The following is a 23,530-nucleotide window of genomic DNA, read 5'->3' as shown; positions in this document are numbered from 1 at the left end:
AAAACGTCGATTCTCCTGCAGTCCTCACTTTTTCCTTATTATTCAGCCTGTCAACACTCCTCACACCATTTGCACTACCTTTTCGCACTCTTAATTCACTGAGATTATTTTGTAATTATCGCACCGTCTATAAGTTCTGTGTCTGTGCGCTTCCCTCCACTTCACCTGACAAAGGAGCAGCGCTCCAAAAGCTTGTGATCTCAAATAAATCTATCAGACTACACGTTGGTGTCATGTGATAGCTTACTTTATCAATTCCTTTGTTCATATTTACATTGTGAACTATCCATAGAAATGTCTCATGTAGTAATAATGCCCTCCTGTCTGCACTATCACTACAGCACATTGACTAGAAGAGTAATTACAGTGTGACAATTGCACAGAGGCAAAAGTGAGGACTGCACATGCTGGAGATGAGAAACGAGAGTGCTGGAAGAGCACATCAGGTCAGGCAGCATCTGAGGGGCAGGAAAGTCATCGTTTCGGGCAAAAGCCCTTCATCAGGAATGAAGCTGGCAGTCGAGGGAGTCAAGGGGGTGGAGAGATAAATGGGAGGGGTTCAGGTTAGGGGAGGTAGCTGAGAGTGTGATAGGTGGATAGAGGTGGGGGTAAAGGTGATAGGTTGGAGAGGAGGGTGGAGCGGATAGGTGGGAAGGAAGGTGGACAGGTCATGAGGGTGGTGCTGAGCTGGAAGTTTGAAACTGGGATAAGGTGGGGGGAGGGAAAATGAGGAAACTGGTGAAATCCACATTGATGCCATAGGGTTGGAGGGTCCCAAGGCAGAAGATAAGGCCTTCTTCCTCCAGGTGTCGGCTGGTAAGGGAGTGGCGATGGAGGAGACCTAGGACTTGCATGTCCTCAGCGGATTAGTTGAAGTGTTCAGCCATGGGGTGGTGAGGTTGGTTGGTGCGGGTAGTTGGAGATGAGAGATTTTAATCTACATGTAGAATGGTCGATCCAGTTCAATCAGGGTAGCCTTGAGGAGAGGTTCATTGAATGTATCGTGATAATTTTCTTGCACAGTATGTAATGGAACCAATGAGGGAGCAAGCTATTCTAAATCTGGTCCTATGTAATGAGACAGGACTAATTAATGACATCATGTTGTGCCAACCTATGGAACCAATCTGAAGCTGATCTAACTTACAGTATTCCATGATTATCTATTTGTTTATTCAATGATCACTTAAATGCCCTTAATGTTGGTGAGTCTACAACTATTGCAGGCAGGGCATTCCACACCCTTACTACTCTCTGAGTAAAGAGCCTACCTCTGACATCTGTCCTATATCTATCATCCCTTAATTTAAAGTTATTACCCCTCATTCTAGCCATCACCATCCGAGGAAAAAGGCTGTCACTGTCCACCATATCTAATCCACTGATCATCTTGTATGTCTCTATTAAGTCACCTCTTAACTTTCTTGTCTCTAACAAAAACAGCCTCAAGTCCATCAGCCTTTCCTCATAAGACCTTCCCTCCATACCAGGCAACATCCTGGTAAATCTCTGCACCCTTTCCAATGCTTCTACATGCTTCCTATAAAGCGGCAACCAGAACTGTATGCAGTACTCCAAGAGCAGCCACACCAGAGTTTTGTACAGCTGCAACATGGCGTTATGGCTCTGAAACTCAATCCCTCTACCAATTAAAGCTAACACACCGTACGCTTTCTTAACAACCCTATCAACCTGGGTTGCAAGTTTCAGGCATCTATGTACATGAACACCAAGATCTCTCTGCTCAGCCACACCACCAAGAATCTTACCATTAGCCCAGTACTCTTTATTCCTGTTACTCCTTCCAAAGTGAATCACCTCACAGTTTTCTGCAATAAACTTCATTTGTCACCTCTCAGCCCAGCTCTGCAACTTATCTTTGTCCCTGTGTAAGTTGCAACATCCTTCAGCCCTATCCACAACTCCACTGACCCTAGTGTCCTCCTCAAATGTAGTAATCCATCCTTCTGTGCCCTCATCCAGGCCATTATACAAACGAAAAACAGCAGTGGCCCCAAAACAGATCCTTGTGGAACACCACTGGTAACTGAATTCCAGGATGAACATTTCCCATCAACCACCACCCTCTGTCTTCTTTCAGCTAGCCAATTTCTGATCCAAACCACTAAATTACCCTCAATCTCAAGCCTCCGTGTTTTCTGCAGTAGCTTACCATGGGGAACCTTACCAAACCTTATCAAATCCATATACACCACATCAACCCCTTTACCCTCATCCACCTATTTGGCCACCATCTTGAAGAACTCAAAACCCTTTATGAGGCATGACCTATCCTTCAAAAAACCTTGTTGACGATCCCTAATCAAATTATATCTTTCTAGAAGTTTATACCGATCTCTTATAATCCTTTCCAAAACTTTACCCATAACCGAAGTAAGGCTCAATGGTCTATATTTATCAGGGTTGTCTCTACTCCCCTTCTTGAACAAGGGGACAACATTTGCTACCTTATGGCACTTTTCCTGTAGACAATGACAACATAAAGATCAAAGCCAAAGGCTCTGCGGTTTCTTCCCTAGTTTCTCAGAGAATCCTAGGACAAGTCCCATTCAGCCTAGGGACTTATCTATTTTGACATTTTCCAGAATTGCTACCACCTCATTCTTATGAACCTCAATCCTATCTATTCTAATATCCTGTATCATAGTATTCTTCTCGACAACATTGTCTTTTCCAGTGTGAATACTGACGAAAAATATTCATTGCGTGCCTCTCCTATCTCTTCGGACTCCACGCACAACTTCCCACTACTCTCATTGACTGGCCCTAATCTTTCTCTAATCATTCTTTTATTCCTGATATTCGGATAGAAAGCTTTAGGGTTTTCCTTGATCTGACCTGCCAAAAGCTTCTCATGTCCTCTTCTGGCTCTTCTTAGCTCTCTCTTCAGGTCTTTCCTGGCTAACTGAGTCTTTACGACTCATCTTTACATAAGCCACCTTCTTCCTCTTGACAAGAGATTCAATGTCTTTAGTAAACCTCAGTTCCCTCGCTCGACCACTTCCTGCCTGACAGGCACATACTTATCAAGGACGCATGGTAGCTGTTCCTTGAACAAGCTCCACTTTTCAATTGTGCCTATCCCCTTCAGTTTCCTTCCTCATCCTATGCATCCTAAATCTTGCCTAATTGCATCATAATTGCCTTTCCTCCAGCTATAACTCTTGCCCTGTAGTATATACCTATCCCTTTCCATCGCTAAAGAAACCTTAACCCGATTGTGGTCACTTTCACCAAAGTGCTCACCTATTTCCAAATTTAATTTCTGGCCTGGTTCATTACCTGGTACCAAATCCAATCTGGCCTCTCCTCTTGTTAGCCTGTCTACATACTGTGTCAGGAAACCCTCCTGCACACATTGGACAAAAACTGACCTATCTAAAGTACTTGAAGTATAGCATTTCCAGTCAACATTAGGGAAGTTAAAGTCTGCCATAACAACTACCATGTTACTTTCACTCCTATCCCTTCCTCTACATCTCTGGAACTTTTCTGAGGCTTTTAGAAAACTCCCAACAGGGTGACCTCTCCTTTCCTGTTTCTAACCTTAGCCCATAATACTGTCCTTGACTAACCTCCCTGTCTTTTATCTTCCCTGATCTTACTAAAATATCTAAACCCCGGAGTCTGCAACAACCATTCCTGACCCTGCTCTATCCATGCCTCCAAAGTGGTCACAAGATCGAAGTCCCAGGTAGCAACCCATGCTGCACATTCACCCACCTTTTTCTGGGTGCTCCTGGAAGTAGACACACTTCAAACCACCTTCCTGCCTGCTGGTGTACTCCTGTGACCTTGAAACCTTATTCATGACCTCACTACTCTCAACTTCCTGTACACTGGAGCTACGATTCAGGTTCCCATCTCCCTGCTGAATTAGTCTAAACTCTACCAGAGAGCATTAGCAAATTTCCCCCTCCAGGATATTGGTACCTCTCTGGTTCAGGTTCACCTCAGTGTCATAACAATTGGAAGACTATACTCAATCTGAATTCTTGTTTACCACACCACAACAGATTACTTAGATTTATATTAAAAATGGCATAAATTGCCGCCTCCTGCACTAAAGTACTTCTGTTATTCTGTGAGGGCACGCATTTCCTCTTTTCAGCTTCACTTCCTGCTGTGATAGTAGGAACAGAATGTATCTTACGCTATTGTCTCCTCTGACAAAGGGTATTTGACAGTCTGTAATACAGTTTTGAATGTATTAATAATCATGGAAGATTTTATACCTGACTTTCTGAGAAAAGAGATAAATTTCACCCAAATTTTGTTGACCTGAATAATACATGTTCTCAAAGAGTTATCAATAGAGGTCAGTTTGAGGTCATACATCAATGTGACACTTATGATTTAACTGATCTATCATTTAGACTATTAATGATTTAAACACACACCTGCTCAGTATTGAAGTTGAATTTGGAGTCTAGCTCCGGTTTCACGTTTACCATCGAAAAGTCAGCCAATTTTCTTTCACCTGTTGAATCTGTTTAATGAAGACATGAAAAGGTCATTATTATCAGGAAAGACTAGCCTTGTATGTATACAGCACCTTATATGTCCTGAGTATACCACAGTGCTTGAAAGTAATTTCAGTTTGCTGCAATATAGGAAACGCTACTTGTTAATGTATGCAAGATCCCACAACAGCAATAAGGTTTTTTATTGAGAGAGGAACATTGGATATCAAGATAAACAGGCAATTCTTTGTTGTCATGGGATCCTTTACACCAGCTGAACTGTTAGCTATGTCCTCACTGTTAAGTACCACAAATCAAGAATGATATTGAGAGATCTTTAACTGTGATGTAAGATAGAAATATGTGATCTGTTCATTGCTCTTTAAAATACTGTATGAAATAACTTCACCAAACATGATGCTGTGTTTCACTTTTACCATCGCACACTGGAACATCAATTTTAAGACCTCAGTTGAAACAGGCATAAGGCTAGCAACAAAATAGTTCTTTTAATTTTCAGCTGCTTAAATGCTATTTGTACTTTGCAGTCACCATTACGTTTAGGATGAATAAAATCAGTAGCTTATTTGTAACCTATGGAAATAGCGTCAGTCATCTTTTGCCTCATTCAAAATAGATGAAATCTGAAGTAATTCTGGAACCAAATTAAAATAATAGTCAGCTCAAATTTGAAGTGGTCTTGACTATTCTGTTGCTAAAATATGTCTGACTAAAATGTCCAATTAAAATTAAAGGGTACAGTAAATATCAGCCTTACTGTCAAATCTGGTATCTTCTCTGTTAGCTACTGTGATTGTTGAAGGATTGCAATATTCAAAATCATCTTCTGCCCATTGTGCTATAATTTTGATTTGTTCGTCCTCTCTGTTGAAAAACACAGTTGTGAGAGAATTACACTTCGAATAAAAAGGTAATTGAGGTACTTTGCATTGGTTTAGTTTACCAGATCAGTTGACACACTATACTTCCACTTCTTGAATCATTTTAGTAATTTGCTTCAAGAGGTCACAGAAATGGCCTGTGGGAGAAGTGGAAATGGCTGCACACCACAATCCAACTGAGAAGGTCATGAGCAGCAATGACATTGGAAGTGTCGTCACCTATGGGATCCTTGCCAAAATGACCTTGAAGCTGCAAGCCATCCCAATTCCTCTGGCCCCTTAGACAAAGTTCTGCTTCATAGATGATGTATTGTTCATTATGCCCCCTAATTGGTTTCTGTTTCTGTCTAGCTAAACCTGCAGTAAAAGATAACATTCAGTTGTGTAGTCCTTGAGAAATGTAGGTCTATGCAATGTATGTAGCAGGTGTACAAACTGACTGTTTACCTTACAACTGCCCCAAGGTTGAATAATTAATGGACAGTGGGCTTGTGATATATAGGTTGTATCATCAAGAGGTAGTTTGTAGAGAAATGGGATAGAATTTTCTGTTGCCAATTCTGCCATCTCCGGCAGGATGCCACTACCAAACACATACCTCCCCCCCACCCCACCCCCCCCGTCAGCCTTCTGCAGTATGTTCCTGCCAGGACACCTTGGTCCACTCCTCCACTCCCAACACCTCCTCAAACCCACATGGCACCTTACTCTTCAAAAGGTGTAACACCAACCTGTTTACTTCCTCCGTCCTCTAAGGCCTCAAATACACCTTTCAGGTGAACCAGTGATTTACCTCACTTCACTCAATCTAGTCTGCTCAACTGTTTTTCTCTCTATGGTCTCTACTTTCACCTATTATTTACTCTTTCCCTCTTCTCCTAACTCTTCTCTAACATATATACTAACCTTTTCCTAGCTACAATCAGTTCTGAAGAAGGATTACTCGACCCAAAACATTATCTCTCCACAGATGATGCCAGAATTGCTGAGGTTCTACAGCAATTTTTGATTTTGTTTTATAAATTTCCGCACTTGTACCTGCTGTAACATTGCGACAGTTTTAGGTCAGGAACTTGTTTCATTCCTTGGTGAACTTTTATGATGCTGTTTCCCAGATCCGTGGAGTTAATAACCTGCCTCTGGGTTCCAACCATTCAAGATTGGTTTCAATGCCAGATTTCCATGTAAAAGGCTACAAAGCTCACTAGTGGTTTGGTTTTGGGGCTATAGCAACTTTAGGAATGGTAACGAGACCTGGGAAAGCTCTCTGGGTTTCTCTCTCTTACCTGGAAGCCCTGTTGAGTTGTCAAGGACAGAAGAAAGAGAACAGTTTTTCTGAATAAGCAGCCAGAGCTGGAAGTGGCTGAGGAAGTCAATAATGGCCATGTGGTCCCTGAACTGAGACAGTGCACACAGATGATCCAGGATCTCTGTAATGAATCACAGGCAAATGCCCAAACACACTCTGTTGTCCAGGCTCATGCTCTGATTTTCCCAGCATTCTCCTACTCAGTACTGTTCTGAAAACACAATATGTGGTTCCACGATACCTCTCCCTGCAGGTATCTCACATTCCCATCTGAACAGTTAGTCTTCTTAGCATATGTTCACTTACACTTATGACCAAAAGATCCCCCTCTAAGAATGCTGTCTGTCCATCCATTGAACACACACACACATTATTAGCTCTCTCTCCTCAGACACAACAGCAAATAACTTGGCAAGAGGCAGAAACTATGAAGGTGTTGTGAGTGTGTGGTGGAGAAGTAAGTGGGTTTGATGGGTCCCATTGGTGACAGACACCTCATTGACAACTGGAAGTGAATCCAGCTCATCCATTGGAGGTAGTGGGTGTTGGCAAGAACTTTTTATGAGATTGACGCCCCTGCCAAGGCACTGGTGCTCAGACTTATCAGGGCAGCTGATCATATGGCTGCAGAACCTATATTGGGAGTCTTGCCTCCTTCCAACAAGATCTCACTGTCCATTTCCATTTCCCTTCCATCTGGAAGGGCATGCAGGTGAGGACAATGAAACTAATGCTGTTCTATTGCTGGTGATATTTTTCGAATGGCGTTGGCTCTGCCCTTGTTCCTTAAGAGCAAGTACAAATTACCGGTCCTGTATGTTGCTGCCATGCCACAGTGAGGGCTGCTGGTAGGAAATGTAACTGCAGATAAGTAAAGTGCGAGACAGGTGAGTTTCCAAGACATTTGACAATGACCTGTCAGAGTGTAATAGCACTTTTTGAGAGAAGTACTTAAGCTCCAAGTGAGCCAGGACTGGCCTTGAAACCCACACTGAAGGAAGCCAGGAGAGTATGATAAGTTGGAATGCCAGGGAATGTAACTGTCCACATGTTTGCAAACCCACCTCCCCTTGGTTGACAACAATTCCACTCTCCATGTCTTTCTTCAAGCTTCCCTTACTGGTTTCTCAGGATGTATTTGAATAAATATATATGAAATGCAGAGACACAGAGCCAATGTCTTAATATTTTTGATAGTTATATTTTACTGTACCTTTCTCTGAAGTATTGCTTTCTGCCCCTTCGAAACCACACCGTGTAGACTGCAAAGGCTATAAGGCCCAGAAGAAACAGGATCAATGTTGCGGATAAACCACCAATCAAACCATTCTTGTGAATCGGGATGTTACAGAAATCCCCAAGGTACCAATAACCTCCAGTTAAATCACAGCTGGGAAAAGAGGAAGGGAAAAATTCACCATTGGCATTGCATCATTACTGTCTGCTGTTCCAGAAAACAACACATCAGGGTCCTGAGGACAGGAGATTCACACCCGGAGGGAGAGTATTACTAACCTCCAGCTGCAATATTTATAGGTGGAGGAAACATAAAAGTGAATGGGTGCCTGGCTAATGGCATACGTGCCTACTCTCAAACTGCAACTGATAGGCTGCAGATGCTGGAAATCAGAGTCTAGATTAGAATGGTACTGGATAAGCACAGGAGGTCAGGCAGCATCTGAGAAGCAACGTCAAATTGACGTTTCGAGCAAAAGCCTTTCATCACTCTCAAACTGCCTCCATGCGTGGTAAGGGTTGGTAAGGCAACAACAGCCTGCCTGCTTTCCCTTACACTTACTAAGGCCTTTAATGAGCCAATTGATGATCAATTAGTGGCTTGATTCCTCACCCAATGTTTAAAAAAATGAAGCTGTGGCCCTTGTGACACAGAGATAGTGTCCCTACTCCTGGATCAGGAAGCCTGGGTCTAAGTCCCACCTGCTCCAGAAGTGTGTACTAACATTCCTGAACATGTTGTTTAGAAAAATAGATTTTAAAAAACCGTGGCTGCTCTTGTTGACACCATCAAAAATGGTCAGTTTTCCATGTAGCCTGATGACAAATCACTTTATCTTACCACCACTATTTGTTGAGCATTTTCATGTTAAACCTCAAGATGCATTATGGACCACATAGCAGCAGCATCAATAAGACCACCTAATTCCTCATCTGTAACATTGCTTGACTCTGCCTTTGCCTAGTCTTATCTGCTGGAAACCTCATCCATTTCTTTACTGCCTCTAGATGAGAGTACTCTAATACACTCCTGACCTGTGTTTCTAGCTCTGATCTCTGGCAAATTTGAAGCCATTTAAAATTCTATTGTCTGTTTCCTAAATTATCATTCATAAATCACCCCAGCTTTGACTGATCTTCACTGGCTCCAAGTTTATTTTTATATGACTCAGTTTTTAAAGATTTCACACCATCACCTCTTAGATTCCCCCACATCCATATTCCCCTCCCCATTCCCCATACCACCCATGCCAAATTAAAGTCACCTCATGCTGTCCATGCTTTTTCCCCATATCTCCTTGTTACGTCATGCTAATTGGGATGTTATGTGGCTTTGAGAGAGATTTGCCTGACCTTGTTCTCTTGAAGAGGGGTGTTTTAAACCTGGTAGTGCTGAGGTGTCTGCTCCATGGAAAGCAGAATAAATAGCTTTGGGTTTCTTTTAAATTAGACAAAAGAAATGTGAATAGGTGGAGTCAGGCTCACACAGACACAGGGTTTTAGATTTTGTTTTCAGTTGTTGAAGTTGGGGTTTTGGTGTTGAAGCTGTCTCCCTGCTGCTGCAAAAGGTTGAATGCTCTCTCTGCTGCTCAATTCATTCTGTTTATGTTCTTTCTCCTAGACTGGAGGAAATCACATGTGAGATAAGTCTGTTTTGCTGAATTTGCTTTTGCCAAAGGTGTGTTTATAAGATGCTGCTGTATTGGAACAGTTGATGAATAGCAGTCAAATCATAATATTTTCTTCAGAATTTCTATAGAGTCAAAGTTATGCCAATTCTTTCTTTCCTTGTATTTTAACTGAAGTGGAAGGGTAAGGTGTAGTTTGCTTAAAGCCAAGTCATTGAACCAATTGAATTACATCTGGAACATAGCACCTTCCACTTGCTTCCAAAAATGAGAAAAGGTAGGGTTTAGGCTAGCTTCTTGATATCTTTTAATGGGTTTCGTTTGGTTGAGAACAAATTAGGGGCTCTTGTCGCAATAAAAATCTCTATTTCTAGGTTGGGTTTAGAGTTGTCGGACTCAAAGACAAATGAGTGGTGGGCATTTGTTTTCTTTTTTCAGATGTTGCATTCAGTTGTTTTAAATAGGGTGTACCTTGTGTACTAATGGCTTATTCGGTGGCTAAGCATTCCTTGGCTGTTGAAGAAGTCCCTTGTAGAGGTTTACAGAAGGTGAATAAGACAAAGCTTTTGGAATTGGTGGATTAGCTGGAGTTGAGGTTGCCTTTGATGAAGGAGGAGATGATTGCAGTGATAGCTCAGCATTTACAATGTCTAGAAATGCAATCAGAATAATTGAAAATGGCCAAAATTCAATTGCACATAAAACAGCTTGAATATGAGAAGGAAATGAAACATTTGAGTTAAGATTGAAAGCAGAAGAATTTGATAAAGAGAGACCTTTTGAACTTGTAGAGTCATATAGCATGGAAACAGATGCGTCGGTCCAACTCATCTGGGTCAACCAGATATCCTAATCAGACCTTGTTCCTTATGCCTATAACTGTCTGAACCTTCCTACTTATGTACTGTTCCAGATGTCTTTAAAACATTCCTCTGGCAACTTGTTTCATACATGCACCATCCTGTGTATGAAAAACGTACCCCTCAAGTTCTCTTTAAATCTTTTCTCTCTCTCACCTTAAACCTATGCCCTTTAGTTTTGGGCACCTGCACCCTAGGAAAAAGATCTTGGCTATTCACTGTCCATGCCCCTCATGATTTTATAAATCTTTATCATGTTAACCCTCAGCCTCTGACATTCCAGGGGAAAATCTCTCCAGAATATTCAGCATCTCCCTATAACTCAAATCCTTCAATCCTGGCAATATCCTTGCAAATTTTCTCTGCACCCTCTCAAGTTTAACAACATAATTCTTATCGGAGGGTGACCCGAATTGAACGCAGTATTCTAAAAGTGGCCTAATTAATATCCAGTATAGCTGCAAGATAACGTCTCAACTCCTAAACTCAGTATTCTGACCAATGAAGGCAAGCGTGCCGAAAACCACCTTCACCATGTTGTCTACCTGTGACTCCACTTTCAAGGAACAATGCACTTGTATCCCAGGTCTCTTTGTTTGCCAAAGCTCCCCATGGCCCTACCATTAACTGTATTAGTCCTGTCTTGGTTTACCTTACTAAGATGCTGCACCTCACATTTATCTAAATTAAACGTCATCTGCTGCTTCTTCAACCATTGGCCCATCTGATCAAGTTTCTGTTTGTACTCTGAGATAATCTTCTTCACTGTCCATGACTACACCTCTTTTGGTGTCTATGCAAACTTACTAACTATGCTTCCTATATTCACATCCAAATCATTTATATTAATGACAAAAATCAATAGACTCAGCACCAATCCTCATGGAACATCATGGGTCTCATGCCTCCGATCTGAAAAGCAACTCTCTACCACCACCCTTTGTCTCCTATCTTCAAGCCAATTTTGTATCCAGTTGGCTAGCTCACCCTGGATCCCGATGTGATCTAATTTTACTAACCAGTCTACCATATGGAACCTTGAAAGGCCTTGCTAAAGTCCATGTAGACAACATCTACCGCTGTGCCATTTTCGATCTTCTTTGTCACTTCTTCAAAAAAATCAAGTTAGTGAGACAGGAATTCCCATGCACAAAGCCACGTTGACTATTCCTAATCAGTACTTGCCTTTTCAAATGCATGTAAATCCTGTCCCTCAGAATCTCCTTCAACAACGTAACCACCACTGATGTAAGGCTTACCGATCTATAGTTCCCTGGCCTTTCTTAAATACTGGCACTACATCAGCCAGCCTCCATTCTTGCAGCACCTCACTCATGGCTGACAACGATACAAATATCTCGGCAAGGAACCCAGCAATCTATTCCCTAGCTTCCTACAAAGTTATGGGAAATATCTGATCAGGACTCGGAAGTTAGAACTATAAAGTAAAATTTGACTTAAAATGGTGGAGGTAGAGGTGAAAGGTCAGAATAGTGATGAGAACAGGGATGAAAAGCAAACCCATTGTAGCCAAAGACCTGTTGGGGAATCTGTTTAAATATGTCCAAGTGTTGCTTAGGTTTAACGAGAAAGATGTAGAAGTGTTTTCTTTAATTTATGAAAGTGGTTAAACAAATGAAATGGCCACCAACCATGTAGGTTTTGTTAATTCAAACAATGGGACGAGTGAAGTTCTTGCATCACTATCAGAAGAGGTGTCTAGGGAGTATGATGAGGTGAAAAAAGCTACTGAATTACATGTGAAAAATCACACAACACCAGGTTATAGTCCAACAGGTTTAATTGGAAGCATACTAGCTTTCAGAGCAACGCTTCCAATTCGGAGTGTGCTTCCAATTAAACCTGTTGGACTATAACCTGGTGTTGTGTGATTTTTAACTTTATACACCCCAGTCCAATACCAGCATCTCCAAATCATAGTTACATGTGAAGTAGTGCTAGAAGCTGACAGACAGGGTTTTAGGAATCTAAGCAGGGAACCTGTTTAAGTATGCATAGAGTTTGAAAGGATCAGACAAAGTAACTTTGAGAAGTAGATAAGGACATTGAAAATAGATGAAACATGTGATGTTCTTAGACTGTTGTCTTGGAGGAGTTCAGAAATTCACTTTCTGAAGTAGTGAGAACTCATATGAAAGTAGGGAGGACTCATATGCACCTTGAGAAGGTGGGACAAACAATTATATATTTAAATTGGACTTACTCAGAGGATACTAGCAGGTACCTTTATTCAAAAACATTGAAGAAAATTTCTGAAATTGTGACATTGAATGGACTATACCAATTTAATGTCATGCCATTTGATATGAAGAATGCAAAAGCCACATTTCGGAGACTAACCAATCAGGTCATTTTGGGATTATCCAATTGTTTGGTGTACATAGACAACCTGATGATTTTGAGTTGCACACGGAAGGAACAGTTTCAGCATCTAGGAGAATTATTTGATCAACTTCAGGAGACAGGCTTGGTTGTCAATCTGGCTGAGAGTGAGTTCGCAAAAATCCAAGTCATGTTCCCGGGCCATAGCATTGGACATGGACAGATGGCTCCATGGAATGTGAAAACAAAGATTATTGGGGAGTCTCTCATTCTTTCGACAAAGAGGGACTCACTATGACTGTTGGGAATGAAGTGATTTTTATGTTAAATTTGTACCAAATTTTAGTTGCATAATTGACATTTGTTCCCTTGACTGACATGTTGAAGAAGTACAGGAAATTTCAGTGGATGTAGGAGTGTCAGAAGATAATTGACAACATGAAAGCTGTGTTGACCACTGCTCCGGTGTTGGCAACACCTAACAACCCAGGCTGTTCAAGTTGACTATCAATGTGGGTGTCAGTGAAAAAGACAATGAGAGGAGTTTTGGGGTATTTTTCCACAAACTAGAATAGCCATCAAAAGAAATACTCCACTATTGAGAAAGAGACCTTTGGTGTTGGCATTGCAACGTTTCATCATTTCTGCTGCCAGTCATGTATCTAAGAAAACTGTCTATATTGATCATAACCACTTAATATGTTTGGAAAAATACCAGCCTTTTTAAATGGAATTTGTTGTTACAGCCATTCAATTTGAAAATTATACACATGGCAGGATGAGAGAATGTGGGGGTGTTGTCATGACTTTGATGAAGGAAGGCAGAGATGCTTGGTGGCAGAAGAAATGGACTCAGATGAACTGTAGTTTTAAATGTTTGCATGCTTAAGGATTAATGTAACATATATATAAAATGTAGCGTACTAATAGTGTGAGACTAAAGATTTTGAAAATGAAGCTATCTTTGTACATTGATTTCTTTTAAGGGTGAGGTGTGACAATATATGCCTTTAAGGGAGATTTGTCTGTCTTGGTTCTCTTGAGAGAGGTGTTGTAAACCTGATGCCCCATGGAAAACAGAAAATAAATAGCTTTGGGTTTCTTTTAAATTCAACAAAAAAAGCATGTTCTGATTCTGTTCTGAACATGATCAATATGTTCTAAGTGAGAACCAGAACAGCTTTTAGGTAATGGGCAGAAAATCTGGTTTACTGATGTGAGTTGTGGAATAAATATTGACACAGGGCAGTGGGAGGAAAGCCCATCTCCTTGTTAGATCTTTTAAATCTGCAGGTGGAGTTCTGATTTAATGGAACTTATGACAGCATTAACACTCCTTCATTATGATATTGAAGTGCACTACATTGTGGCAGTAAAAGTATATAAAAATAGTGAAGCAGATTTAATTGATTGTTCAGTCTTACTAGCATTTGGCTCCCTTATTTGTCATTCCACAGTTTCCATTTCCACATTTCAGTGAGTCCTTTCTTGCTTCGTTGCAGATCGAAGCACATATGGCTCCCTTACTGGTCAGAGTCAATTCATAATATTGCTGTAAATTTTCAGGAACTGGTGAAGCACAGTCACCTGTTGATTGCAAAAAAGAATTTATTTTTAAATGGATCTCAAACACAGTAAAACTCTTACACTTGCAGAAATACTTTGAGAGCTGTTTCTAATTTTGTTACAACATTGCTGGGAGAAGTGCACTGAAAATCAAGTTCCACTTCTAATGAACTATATCAAAAGTGTAAACATTTATATAATCAGTAAAATGGTCAATTTGTTTTTCATTATTGCTATGTAGAACAAAAGAGACCTTCACCAGTTTCTTAATAAAGTCAAACTAACACGTTCATTAACAGTTAAGTGTATTCTTACAGTCAGTGACAAAATTGTTATCAACTAAGCTACTGTGCTGATTTAAATCGATCCCCTTTAATCCCAAACACACAGATGTTTATATGTAGACAGGATGGGATAACACAGCTTTACAGAGGAATTGTAAGTAAAGAGATAGCAAAGAAACTTGTTGACCATGAGTCCAAACTAAAAGGGTAAAACTACTCCTTTCTCACAGCACCTTTGGTTTCTTGTCAGCAGGACCATACAGTTGTTGGCTGCAGAGCATTGAAAGATTTCAGTTCAGCTAGCAAGTCAGTCAATCATAGGTATTACAATTAAGTTAACAGATCGACTTTCAGAATTTTTTGAGGAGTTCAATGATATGAATTCCAGGAGCTTCTTCTGATTCTCAGAAAATACTAAGAACATTGCGAATGTGGGGGAGGTTATTTTTGTCCTTGTTGGCACTTTGAGCACTGCGCCACCAACCTGGCCACCTAACTTAACTTCTCACCAACATCTTCATTTTGGATCCCCCTCGATGACCCTTGTAGAATTCGATCAGTATGTAGGTGTGGCAATCTTTGCTTGCCATCATAAAGTACCATGCTGTCCGGTGATCTGGTCTTGCTGGGCCCAGAAAGGTTTCAGCTCTGGTTATGATTGCTCTTTAGTTTGCCTCATCACCACTAGCTGTTGTAGTTTTGCCAGGAGCAGATCTTTTTCCATGCACAGTCTTATATTGTCAGCAGTGACCAGAAGGACGTCAAGAAAATTTAAAACCAGAATGCATTCTTCCAGTGCTGGCTCCCTTAGTCGTGTATCTGCCAGTGGGAGACAGCTGAAGACATCCATATTCACTACTTGGCCTCCTGGACAATGGTCCAACTTGTTATTATATTCATTTAGGATGAGAACCCACCACTGAATTTGACCTGAAGTATGGGGAGGCACAATCTTCTTCTCTTTGATTGGCCTAGCAGGGGTTTGTGGTCTGTTGCTATGACAATTTTATGTCTCTAATGGTATTGGTGGAACTTCCTTACACCAAAGACGACCGCATCTTTAGGAGTATTTGTGCTCTGCATCACCCAAAGTCCAGGAAGCATATGCTATTGGGCATTTGTCTCCATTCGGCCATCTGTGAGCCAACACAATCCTGAAACAGTATGGGGAGACATTACATGTCAGCACCACATCTTGCTTGGGATCGTGGTATGCCACCACCTTAGACAATGATAGCTGCTTCTTCACTCCCCTCAAAGTCTACGTCCTGGCTATGAGATTATTTCCAAGACTGATCCCTTTTTAACAGCAGATGTTAAGGGTGCCAGAACGGAGGTCAGGTTATGTATGAATGTTCTGTAATAACTACCAATCCAAGGGAAGACCTAAGCTTCAGTATAGACATGGGAGTTGGGGCATCTTTGATTGTCTTCACTTTATTTTCCAATGGGTATAACCCTGTCTTATCAACTTCGTAGCCCAAGTAAGTCATTTGGGGTTCCTGGAATATGCATATTTCCCTCAAGTCTTGGAGAAATGTCTAAGTACTATGTCTAGGTTCTCTAAGTACACTTTGTTGGTCTTCCCTATTTTCACACATCCAGCTAAATGACGATCTGGGATAGGCCTTATAAAAGTTTTTCATCATCCACTGAAAAATGGCAAGGGCTGATGATACTTCAAATGGTGTCTTGTACATTGGTATAAAGTGTTATGGGTATTAATTGTAGCATACTTCTGGAATCCTTATCTAATGGCAGTTGCAGACTTGCATTTGATTTATTAATGTCACATATACCTAGGTACAGTGAAATGTTTGGTTTTGTATGAAGTACAGCCAGATCATACCACACTGTTATGACATTGAACTGAACCCCTCTGTTATTTGAACTAAACACCCATAAAAGCTCACCTTGCCTCATAATCTTTTAAAATATGAGTGACCGAGAACTCTTAGATTACACTATCTAAAGAAAATAACATGGATTTATTTTTGAACTCTAAAAGTGAACATAAAACAACTATTCACAATTCTAAGTCCCCTTTCTCTTAACTGCTTACTGTCTTCCTCCCACTCTATAAAAATATGCTGTTCTAATAAGACACTCACTACAATTCATCAACATAGCTGCTGTCGTCTCCTGTGCCTTTCTTCTTCCAGCTGAAGATCTCCCTGGGTCATCTTCTTGTTTTTACTGTGAATATGTTTCATATGAAAAGATACCTTTGGTAGAGAGTGTTTCCTAATTTCTTGGAGATCAAGATATTAGATCTCCATGCATTTTTATCTTGTTGGCAGTTCCTCTCTGACCAATTTTCAAAAGATCCGTATTTTATACCCCTCAACATTGGATCGCCTCATTTGTTTGATACTGACAAAACAATAAATTCAACCTCGATTGGGATTTAGTATCCTATGGCGTAATTTAAACTGGTTAAATTCAAATTGTTGTCAAAACAATGTTGCATCTGTACAAACCTCTGGTGCGGCCGTACCTGCGTACAGTTCTTGTCGGTGCATTGTAGAAAGGATGGTGAACCATTGGAAAGGGTGCAGAGGAGATTTACCAGAATGTTGCCTGGTATGGAAGGAAGGTTTCATGAAGGACTTGAGGCTGTTTTCATTAGAGAGAAGAAGGTTTAAGAGGTGACTTAATAGAGACATACAAGATGATCAGAGGATTAGATAGGGTGGACAGTGGACATTTTTCCTTGGATGGTTATGACTAGCACAAGGGGACATAGCTTTAAATTGAGGGGTAATAGATATAGGACAGATGTCAGAGGTAGGTTCTTTACTCAGAGTAGTAAGGGCATGGAATGCCTTGCCTGCAACAGTAGTAAATTCACCAAATTTAAGGGCATTTAAATGGTCGTTGGATAAATATATGAATAATAATGGAATAGTGTGGGTTAGATGGGCTCAAGATTGCTTTCACAGGTCAATGCAACATCGAAGGCTGAAGGGTCTATACCGCGCTCTGATATTCTATGTTCTAAAACAGCCAAAAGTTATGTATTTTCAATTTTCCAGTACACTCTGGGACAGTTATCTAATCATATACACAGGTCTCGGTTCAGAACAACATTTACTCTCTTTTAAAGGTGCAATACACGCCTTCACCTTCATAGCAATTCAAAGTGCATGGGTTAATAAAACAGTGGGAAGAATGCAATTTTACGGCTACCGAGAAGGTGACAGAGAGCAAGATTGACATTAAATTTAAAATTTAAGAGGTCCATTCAGAAGTCTAATAACAGTGGTAAAGAAGCTATTCTTGAATCTATTTGTATGCAAACTTTTATATGTTTTGCATGATGGAAGAGAGTACAGCAGGGGTGTCAGTGGTCTTTGATTATGTTGGTTGTTTTCCCAAGGCGGCAGGAAATATTGATGGAGTCAATGGATGGAACACTGGTTTGTGTGATGTGCTAGGTTGTATTGATGACTTTCTGTAGTTTCATGCGGTCTTGAGAGAGCAGTTGCGATACCATGCTATGATATATCCAGATAGAATGCTTTTTATGATGCATCTATAAAAATTCGTAAAAGTCCTTGTGGACATGCCAAATTTCCCTAGCCTTCTGAGGAAGTAGTGACGTTGTTGTGCTTTCCTGACCACTGTGTCAACATGGTGGACCAGAACAGTTTGTTGGTGATCATCTCCCTGGATCATCTTCACCTCAGATACAGCTATGCTGTGTAGTTAGTTTTCTGAAATAAGTGACTAGCTCCTTCGTTATGTTGATGTAGAGAATGTTGTTTTACACCATGCTGCTTATTTCTGTATTCTGTCTCATCATATCCAGCTATGTGCAGATCAGCCCCCTGCCAGCTTTGACTTTAAGTATTCTTGGTGTTTTGGCTATATATCCAGGTGTAAGAAGCAGTTTACTATTTGTTTAGAAACACCACAAAAGTGGACTGACCCATCAGACTTCACAGTTGGTTTGAATGGTGCTGCCCATTTCACCAACAGTACTTGTTTGATGATTCCTTTACCTTTAATCTCCTGATTTCTGCCTGTACTTTTGCACGTAAGGCATTGGGTGGGCCTTGCAGAATTGTGGAATTGCTTCCTGGTCAACATGCAAGCTGGCCTTCATTTCTTTGATAATTTCTGGACTTTCATGAAAAATTTCTAGGTATTTACTTAGGACTTCACCCAGGCAGCCATTTTCTAATCAAAAAATGTTGGAACCCATCAAGATAAATCTTTCTCAACCAAGTCCATCCTATCAGGTTTGAGCCTGAGGTTTTACTACGATCAGTGATAACTGTACCAGTTCTCATAAGAGACTGGAATCAAAGTTGTATCGCTAATCTATAAATGTTTTTTGATACAGGTTTTCAGTTTAGCCAAGATCTTATGCAAACTTATGGATTGGAATCCAGCACAAGTTTTGTTAATTACTGTTTCTATAATCACTGATATAGCTGCACCATTACCAACCGCCATTAACCAGTTGATTTTGATTGGTTTTGATTTGGATGTTCCTAAGCATTTAAACTGTTCCCAACCACAGGTAGGTGGGATTTCCAGGGTGTGCACACTCTTGAATACTGGCTATAAGTTCTCTTACTCATTCCTCTTTTTGCTGTCTTAAATCCTCATACTGATAGAAATTACAATGGGTTGCCAGCCCAGATCGAGTAGAAAATGTTAACTGTTTGAACAGAGCTTGGCTTTGTTTTGGCGTTTTGCAGTGGGCTGACCTCAAATCCCTCTGTTCAGGATATGTCCCAAGCGACGCAATGCAATTGTCTTCACACAATTAGTGTCTCAACAATGTACCCTGCAACTCATATGCTCTACTTATTGCATTTTCTAATGACAAAGCTAATTGTGATCCCTGTTTGAAGTCTAGTTGGGCTTCAGCATGTAGATGTATTTGCATGGTTACATCATTAACCTCACATACCAAAAGGTGTCTTAGCATCTCATTAAGAGTTAAACCCAAGTTACATGCCTCTGCCAGTCTTCTTAACCTTGTCAGAAATCCCGACGCAGATTTCCCTGGCTGTTGATCTGCCAAGTAAAACCGATAGCATCTAAGAATTAGAGGAAGCTTGGGTCGTAATATTCCATAACTCAATCCATTGACTCTTAAAAGGTTTTAGTATCTGGTGCCTTAGGCTTTTAATAACTGAAAAAGCTGCAAGTCCAAATGCTGTCAGTTGCTTTTCATTTGTCCCAGTGTTATTCACCTGAAAAAAAATGCATTCATTCCATATACCGTCCCCGATCTTTGAGAGCAGGATCAAATGAGCCAAGCTTCAAGCTTCCCAAATAATAGGATGATGCCAGAAATGCTTATCCCAACTTAAAGGTGACTGTTGTGAATGAATTTCTTCAGGAAAGTATTTTTTTTCTCTCGTCATAACTGAAATAATTCCACAGAGGCTGGTATCCTGTCACCTAGTCATCTTGTAATTACAAGTGCATAATACTTGACACTGGTCCGGCTCCCTCAGAGTGAACTCTCAGTGTGAACAGAACCTCTGACACTTCTATTTAAATCTGTCAGCTGGTGCTCTCTGAACTGTGTCAACAGCTTCAGTCAGGGATCTCATATTCCATGAGGTCTGCTTGGCTGACCTTGTTACAATCGCCACAAGGAAGGTGGCAGCAAATCTATGGTGTAAGTTGGATCTTACACCTTGATGGGTTGCTGTGAGGGTTCTTCTTACAATAGATGGAGGCCCTCCTATTGGAAAATTGGTGATTGTTCCCCATATTCTACAGGACTGTGATCTCTATTTGGCCCCAAGTTTAAAATCATGCAAACATACACCATGGATGGAGGTAATTCAGCTCATTGTGCCTTGAAAAGTGATATTCATTAGTCCCATTGCCAAATTGTTTCTCTTTTAATTTCTTCATTCACATATTTATCTAATTTGTTTTAAAAATTATCATTGAACATGTTTGCTTCCTTGATTCAAAACAAAATTCCAGATCATAACAAGTCAAAGCAGAAAATACATTCAAATTTCTGTCCTCTAAGTTCCTACTGTCAATTCATTTATATCTGCATTCTCTACTTTCCCAATCCCCTCAGTGGAAAAAGTTCTTTAAATTGCCAGAAGTATTAAAAAATGTTATATTCCTAATAGGTTATTCTTTGCTTGGAACACATCACCAATATTGCAACAGTAAATTACCATAAGTGCGTCTCTTACCAGTTACAACTGCTTCTTCAACTTTTAAGTAGCCAGGATCAAGTACCAATCGAGTGCTGTTACCTATATTTAAAAAGTCAAGATTATATGAGTCACTTCTCAATACGAAGTATCAGAGGATAGTTAATACTCAAACCCTGCTGGAACAAAAGTATTCAGATTTTGGTGCAGAAAGTACATTAGCGTTAGTATACAGTATTAACACAGAAATATTCTTTCCATACTCTGCCATTAGGCCCTCTCAGAATAAACTTGGGTTAGAGGTGTAAGTTTCATTTACATTGTCCCAACAAACATTTCCTGGTTTAGGTTCTGCACATGTAAAACACCAAATAGAGCTCCTGATACACAACTAGTCCCCAATCTATGGCTTGCAATGACTATTGGAGTTGCAAAAACAGATAATGGAGCTGTGTATAATGTTATATAGGCCACAGCTGGTACTCTGCATAGTGGCTCAATTGTTATCACTACTGCCTTACAGTGCCATGGATCCAGGTTTGATTCAAAACTTGGGCAACTATCTGTGAGGAATTTCACGTTCTTCCTCTGTCTGCAAGTATTTCTGCCAAGTGCTCTGGTTTCCTCCCACAGTCCAAGATTGAAGATTAAATGGGTTGGACATCATAAATTGTCCCATAATAACCAAATAAATTCCAGAAGAGACAACAGTGCTTCACAAGAGGCTCAAAAGCACTGAAGATGTCACCTAGACTGGGGACGAAACATCTGCAAATCAACTTCCCAGCTCGGCGAACATACCCTCAACTCCAATTGTCCTATAGTATCCAGGGATATGCAGGCTAGGTGAATTAGCCACAATAAATATGGGTTTATAGATCAGGTGAGTGGGGTGCTCTTCAAGAGTTGATGCAGGCGCAATGGGCCAAATGATTTCTTTCTGCACTATAAGATTCTATGACTCAGTGATACTATGAAGTTCTGGTCACCACATGATAGGAAAGATGTAATTGTATCAGAAGGTGCAGAGGTCTTCATAATAGTGTTGCCTGGACTGGAGCAATGCATTTATGAAGAAAAACAAGATAAGTTGATGTTGTTTCTCTTAGAGCAGAGTAGGCTGACGAGGTGGAATCCGATTGATGTGTGCAAAGTTATGATGGCCATAGGTAGGATAGATAAGAAGAAACCTTGTCCCTTAATAGAGAGGTCAATAACCATGCTACATTGTTGTAAGCTAAGGAACAGGAGGTTGACGGGATTTAAAGAAAATGATTTTCACCCAGGGGGAAAGTATGCTCACTCTCTGCCTAAAATGGTGGTTAAAACAGAATCTTCAGGACATTTAAAAAGTGTTTAGATGAATACTTGGATTTCCATAACATACAATGTCATCGGCTAAATGCGAGAAATGGGATTGGAATAGATAGGTGCTTGGTGACTGGTGCAAACTTGATGGGCTGAAGGACATTGTTTCCAAACTGTACAATCTCTACCAGAGTTGGAAGAAATAAAATCATATAAAACTCTCCTCCACTTAGATTATCCTGGCCAAAGAAAGTAACCAATCCAAAGACAAATTCTTGGCTTTGGACATTTTGATTAGCTGTCACGGCTCTGATTGCACATGATGTGACATAACTATGTGTCTGGAGTGACAGTCATGCAGTGATTTAGTCACTGCTGGCAGCCCAGGAACTGATGAACTGGAATTTTCATCACAGATGTTAGTAGTTATACATCTTTGCAATAATGCACAATCTTTAATAATTGTGTATTTAATAACTGCTTGTTCATAATTTAAACATCACTTAAACAAAAGAGATATAGGTAAATGGTTTTCGGTTTGCACTCATCAAGACTTACATGCAAGATACAAAAGTTGGAAACATTAATTTAGTCTGAGAGGAAAGTGCTGATTGATTGGACCACAGCTGGTGTAGAATTGCAGCAGGGACTGTTAGCCTTCAAAAACAGAAGCAGCAGGTCTGGCACTCGAAATGTTAACTTTTTTTCCCACAGATGCTGCTAAACATGTTGCATTTCTCCAGTAATTTCTGTTTTTCTTTTTTCATCTGGAGCATTTGCAGTTCTTTGTTTTATTTTACTGTTAACTGTCAAATCTGGTTAGCTGGAAAAACTCACTTCATGCAGATAGAGTCCCCATGGCAACACCATGACAAGTCAGAGTTTACCTATTTGGTCTAAGTCCTTTTAGTTACAAAGATCAACAGTTAATAGCTCCAATCGGCATCAGTTTTGCTGTACAAAATGGTGTTTTCTAAGTTTGATTCCTTGCATAACAGTCCTAATAAAAGCAGCCTGAAAAATTTCAACATCTAGCTTCTGTTTGCTTAATGTGACTATACCGTCTGAATGCAGTTTTGGTTTTATTGGCATTCATTTTCAATAGTTGGGAGTGTGGTGCTGGAAAAGCACAGCAGGTCAGGCAGCATCCATGGAGCAGGAAGATCGCCGTTTTGGGCATCAGCCCTTCATCGTGAAGGGTTTTTGCCTGAAATGGCGATTCTCCTGCCCCTCTGCCTGACCTGCTGTGCTTTTCCAGCACCATACTCTCGACACTGATCTCCAGCATCTGCAGTCCTCACTTTTTCCCAATTTATTTTCAACAGTTAACGTAGATCAAGTTAGAATGCTTTTCCACATGACACTCCCAAATATTGTATAGAGATTGTATAGTACTTATTTGAGATAGAGACAGTCAATAAATGACGAGCTGGTGATGCACAGCAGACCGCACATCAGACCAGA

General features: G+C 40.5%; 1 protein-coding gene across 1 annotated transcript in view; it reads right to left on the bottom strand.

Annotated features, from left to right (window-relative positions):
• Positions 1–23,530, bottom strand: part of LOC140492467 (uncharacterized) — a 127,620-nt gene that overhangs the window by 8,002 nt on the left and 96,088 nt on the right. Inside the window, exons 11-15 of the mRNA XM_072591356.1 lie at positions 20,798–20,860; positions 14,187–14,349; positions 7,909–8,085; positions 5,263–5,369; positions 4,422–4,510 (exon numbers count right to left, since the gene is read on the bottom strand). Coding sequence (XP_072447457.1) covers positions 4,422–4,510; positions 5,263–5,369; positions 7,909–8,085; positions 14,187–14,349; positions 20,798–20,860 — 599 coding nt within the window. The remainder of the gene's footprint in view (positions 1–4,421; positions 4,511–5,262; positions 5,370–7,908; positions 8,086–14,186; positions 14,350–20,797; positions 20,861–23,530) is intronic.

The sequence above is a fragment of the Chiloscyllium punctatum genome, chromosome 21 (assembly GCF_047496795.1).
Source record: "Chiloscyllium punctatum isolate Juve2018m chromosome 21, sChiPun1.3, whole genome shotgun sequence".
NCBI lineage: Eukaryota > Metazoa > Chordata > Chondrichthyes > Orectolobiformes > Hemiscylliidae > Chiloscyllium > Chiloscyllium punctatum.
Note: the sequence above shows the minus strand (reverse complement) of the source record. Positions and strands in the feature narration are given on the sequence as shown.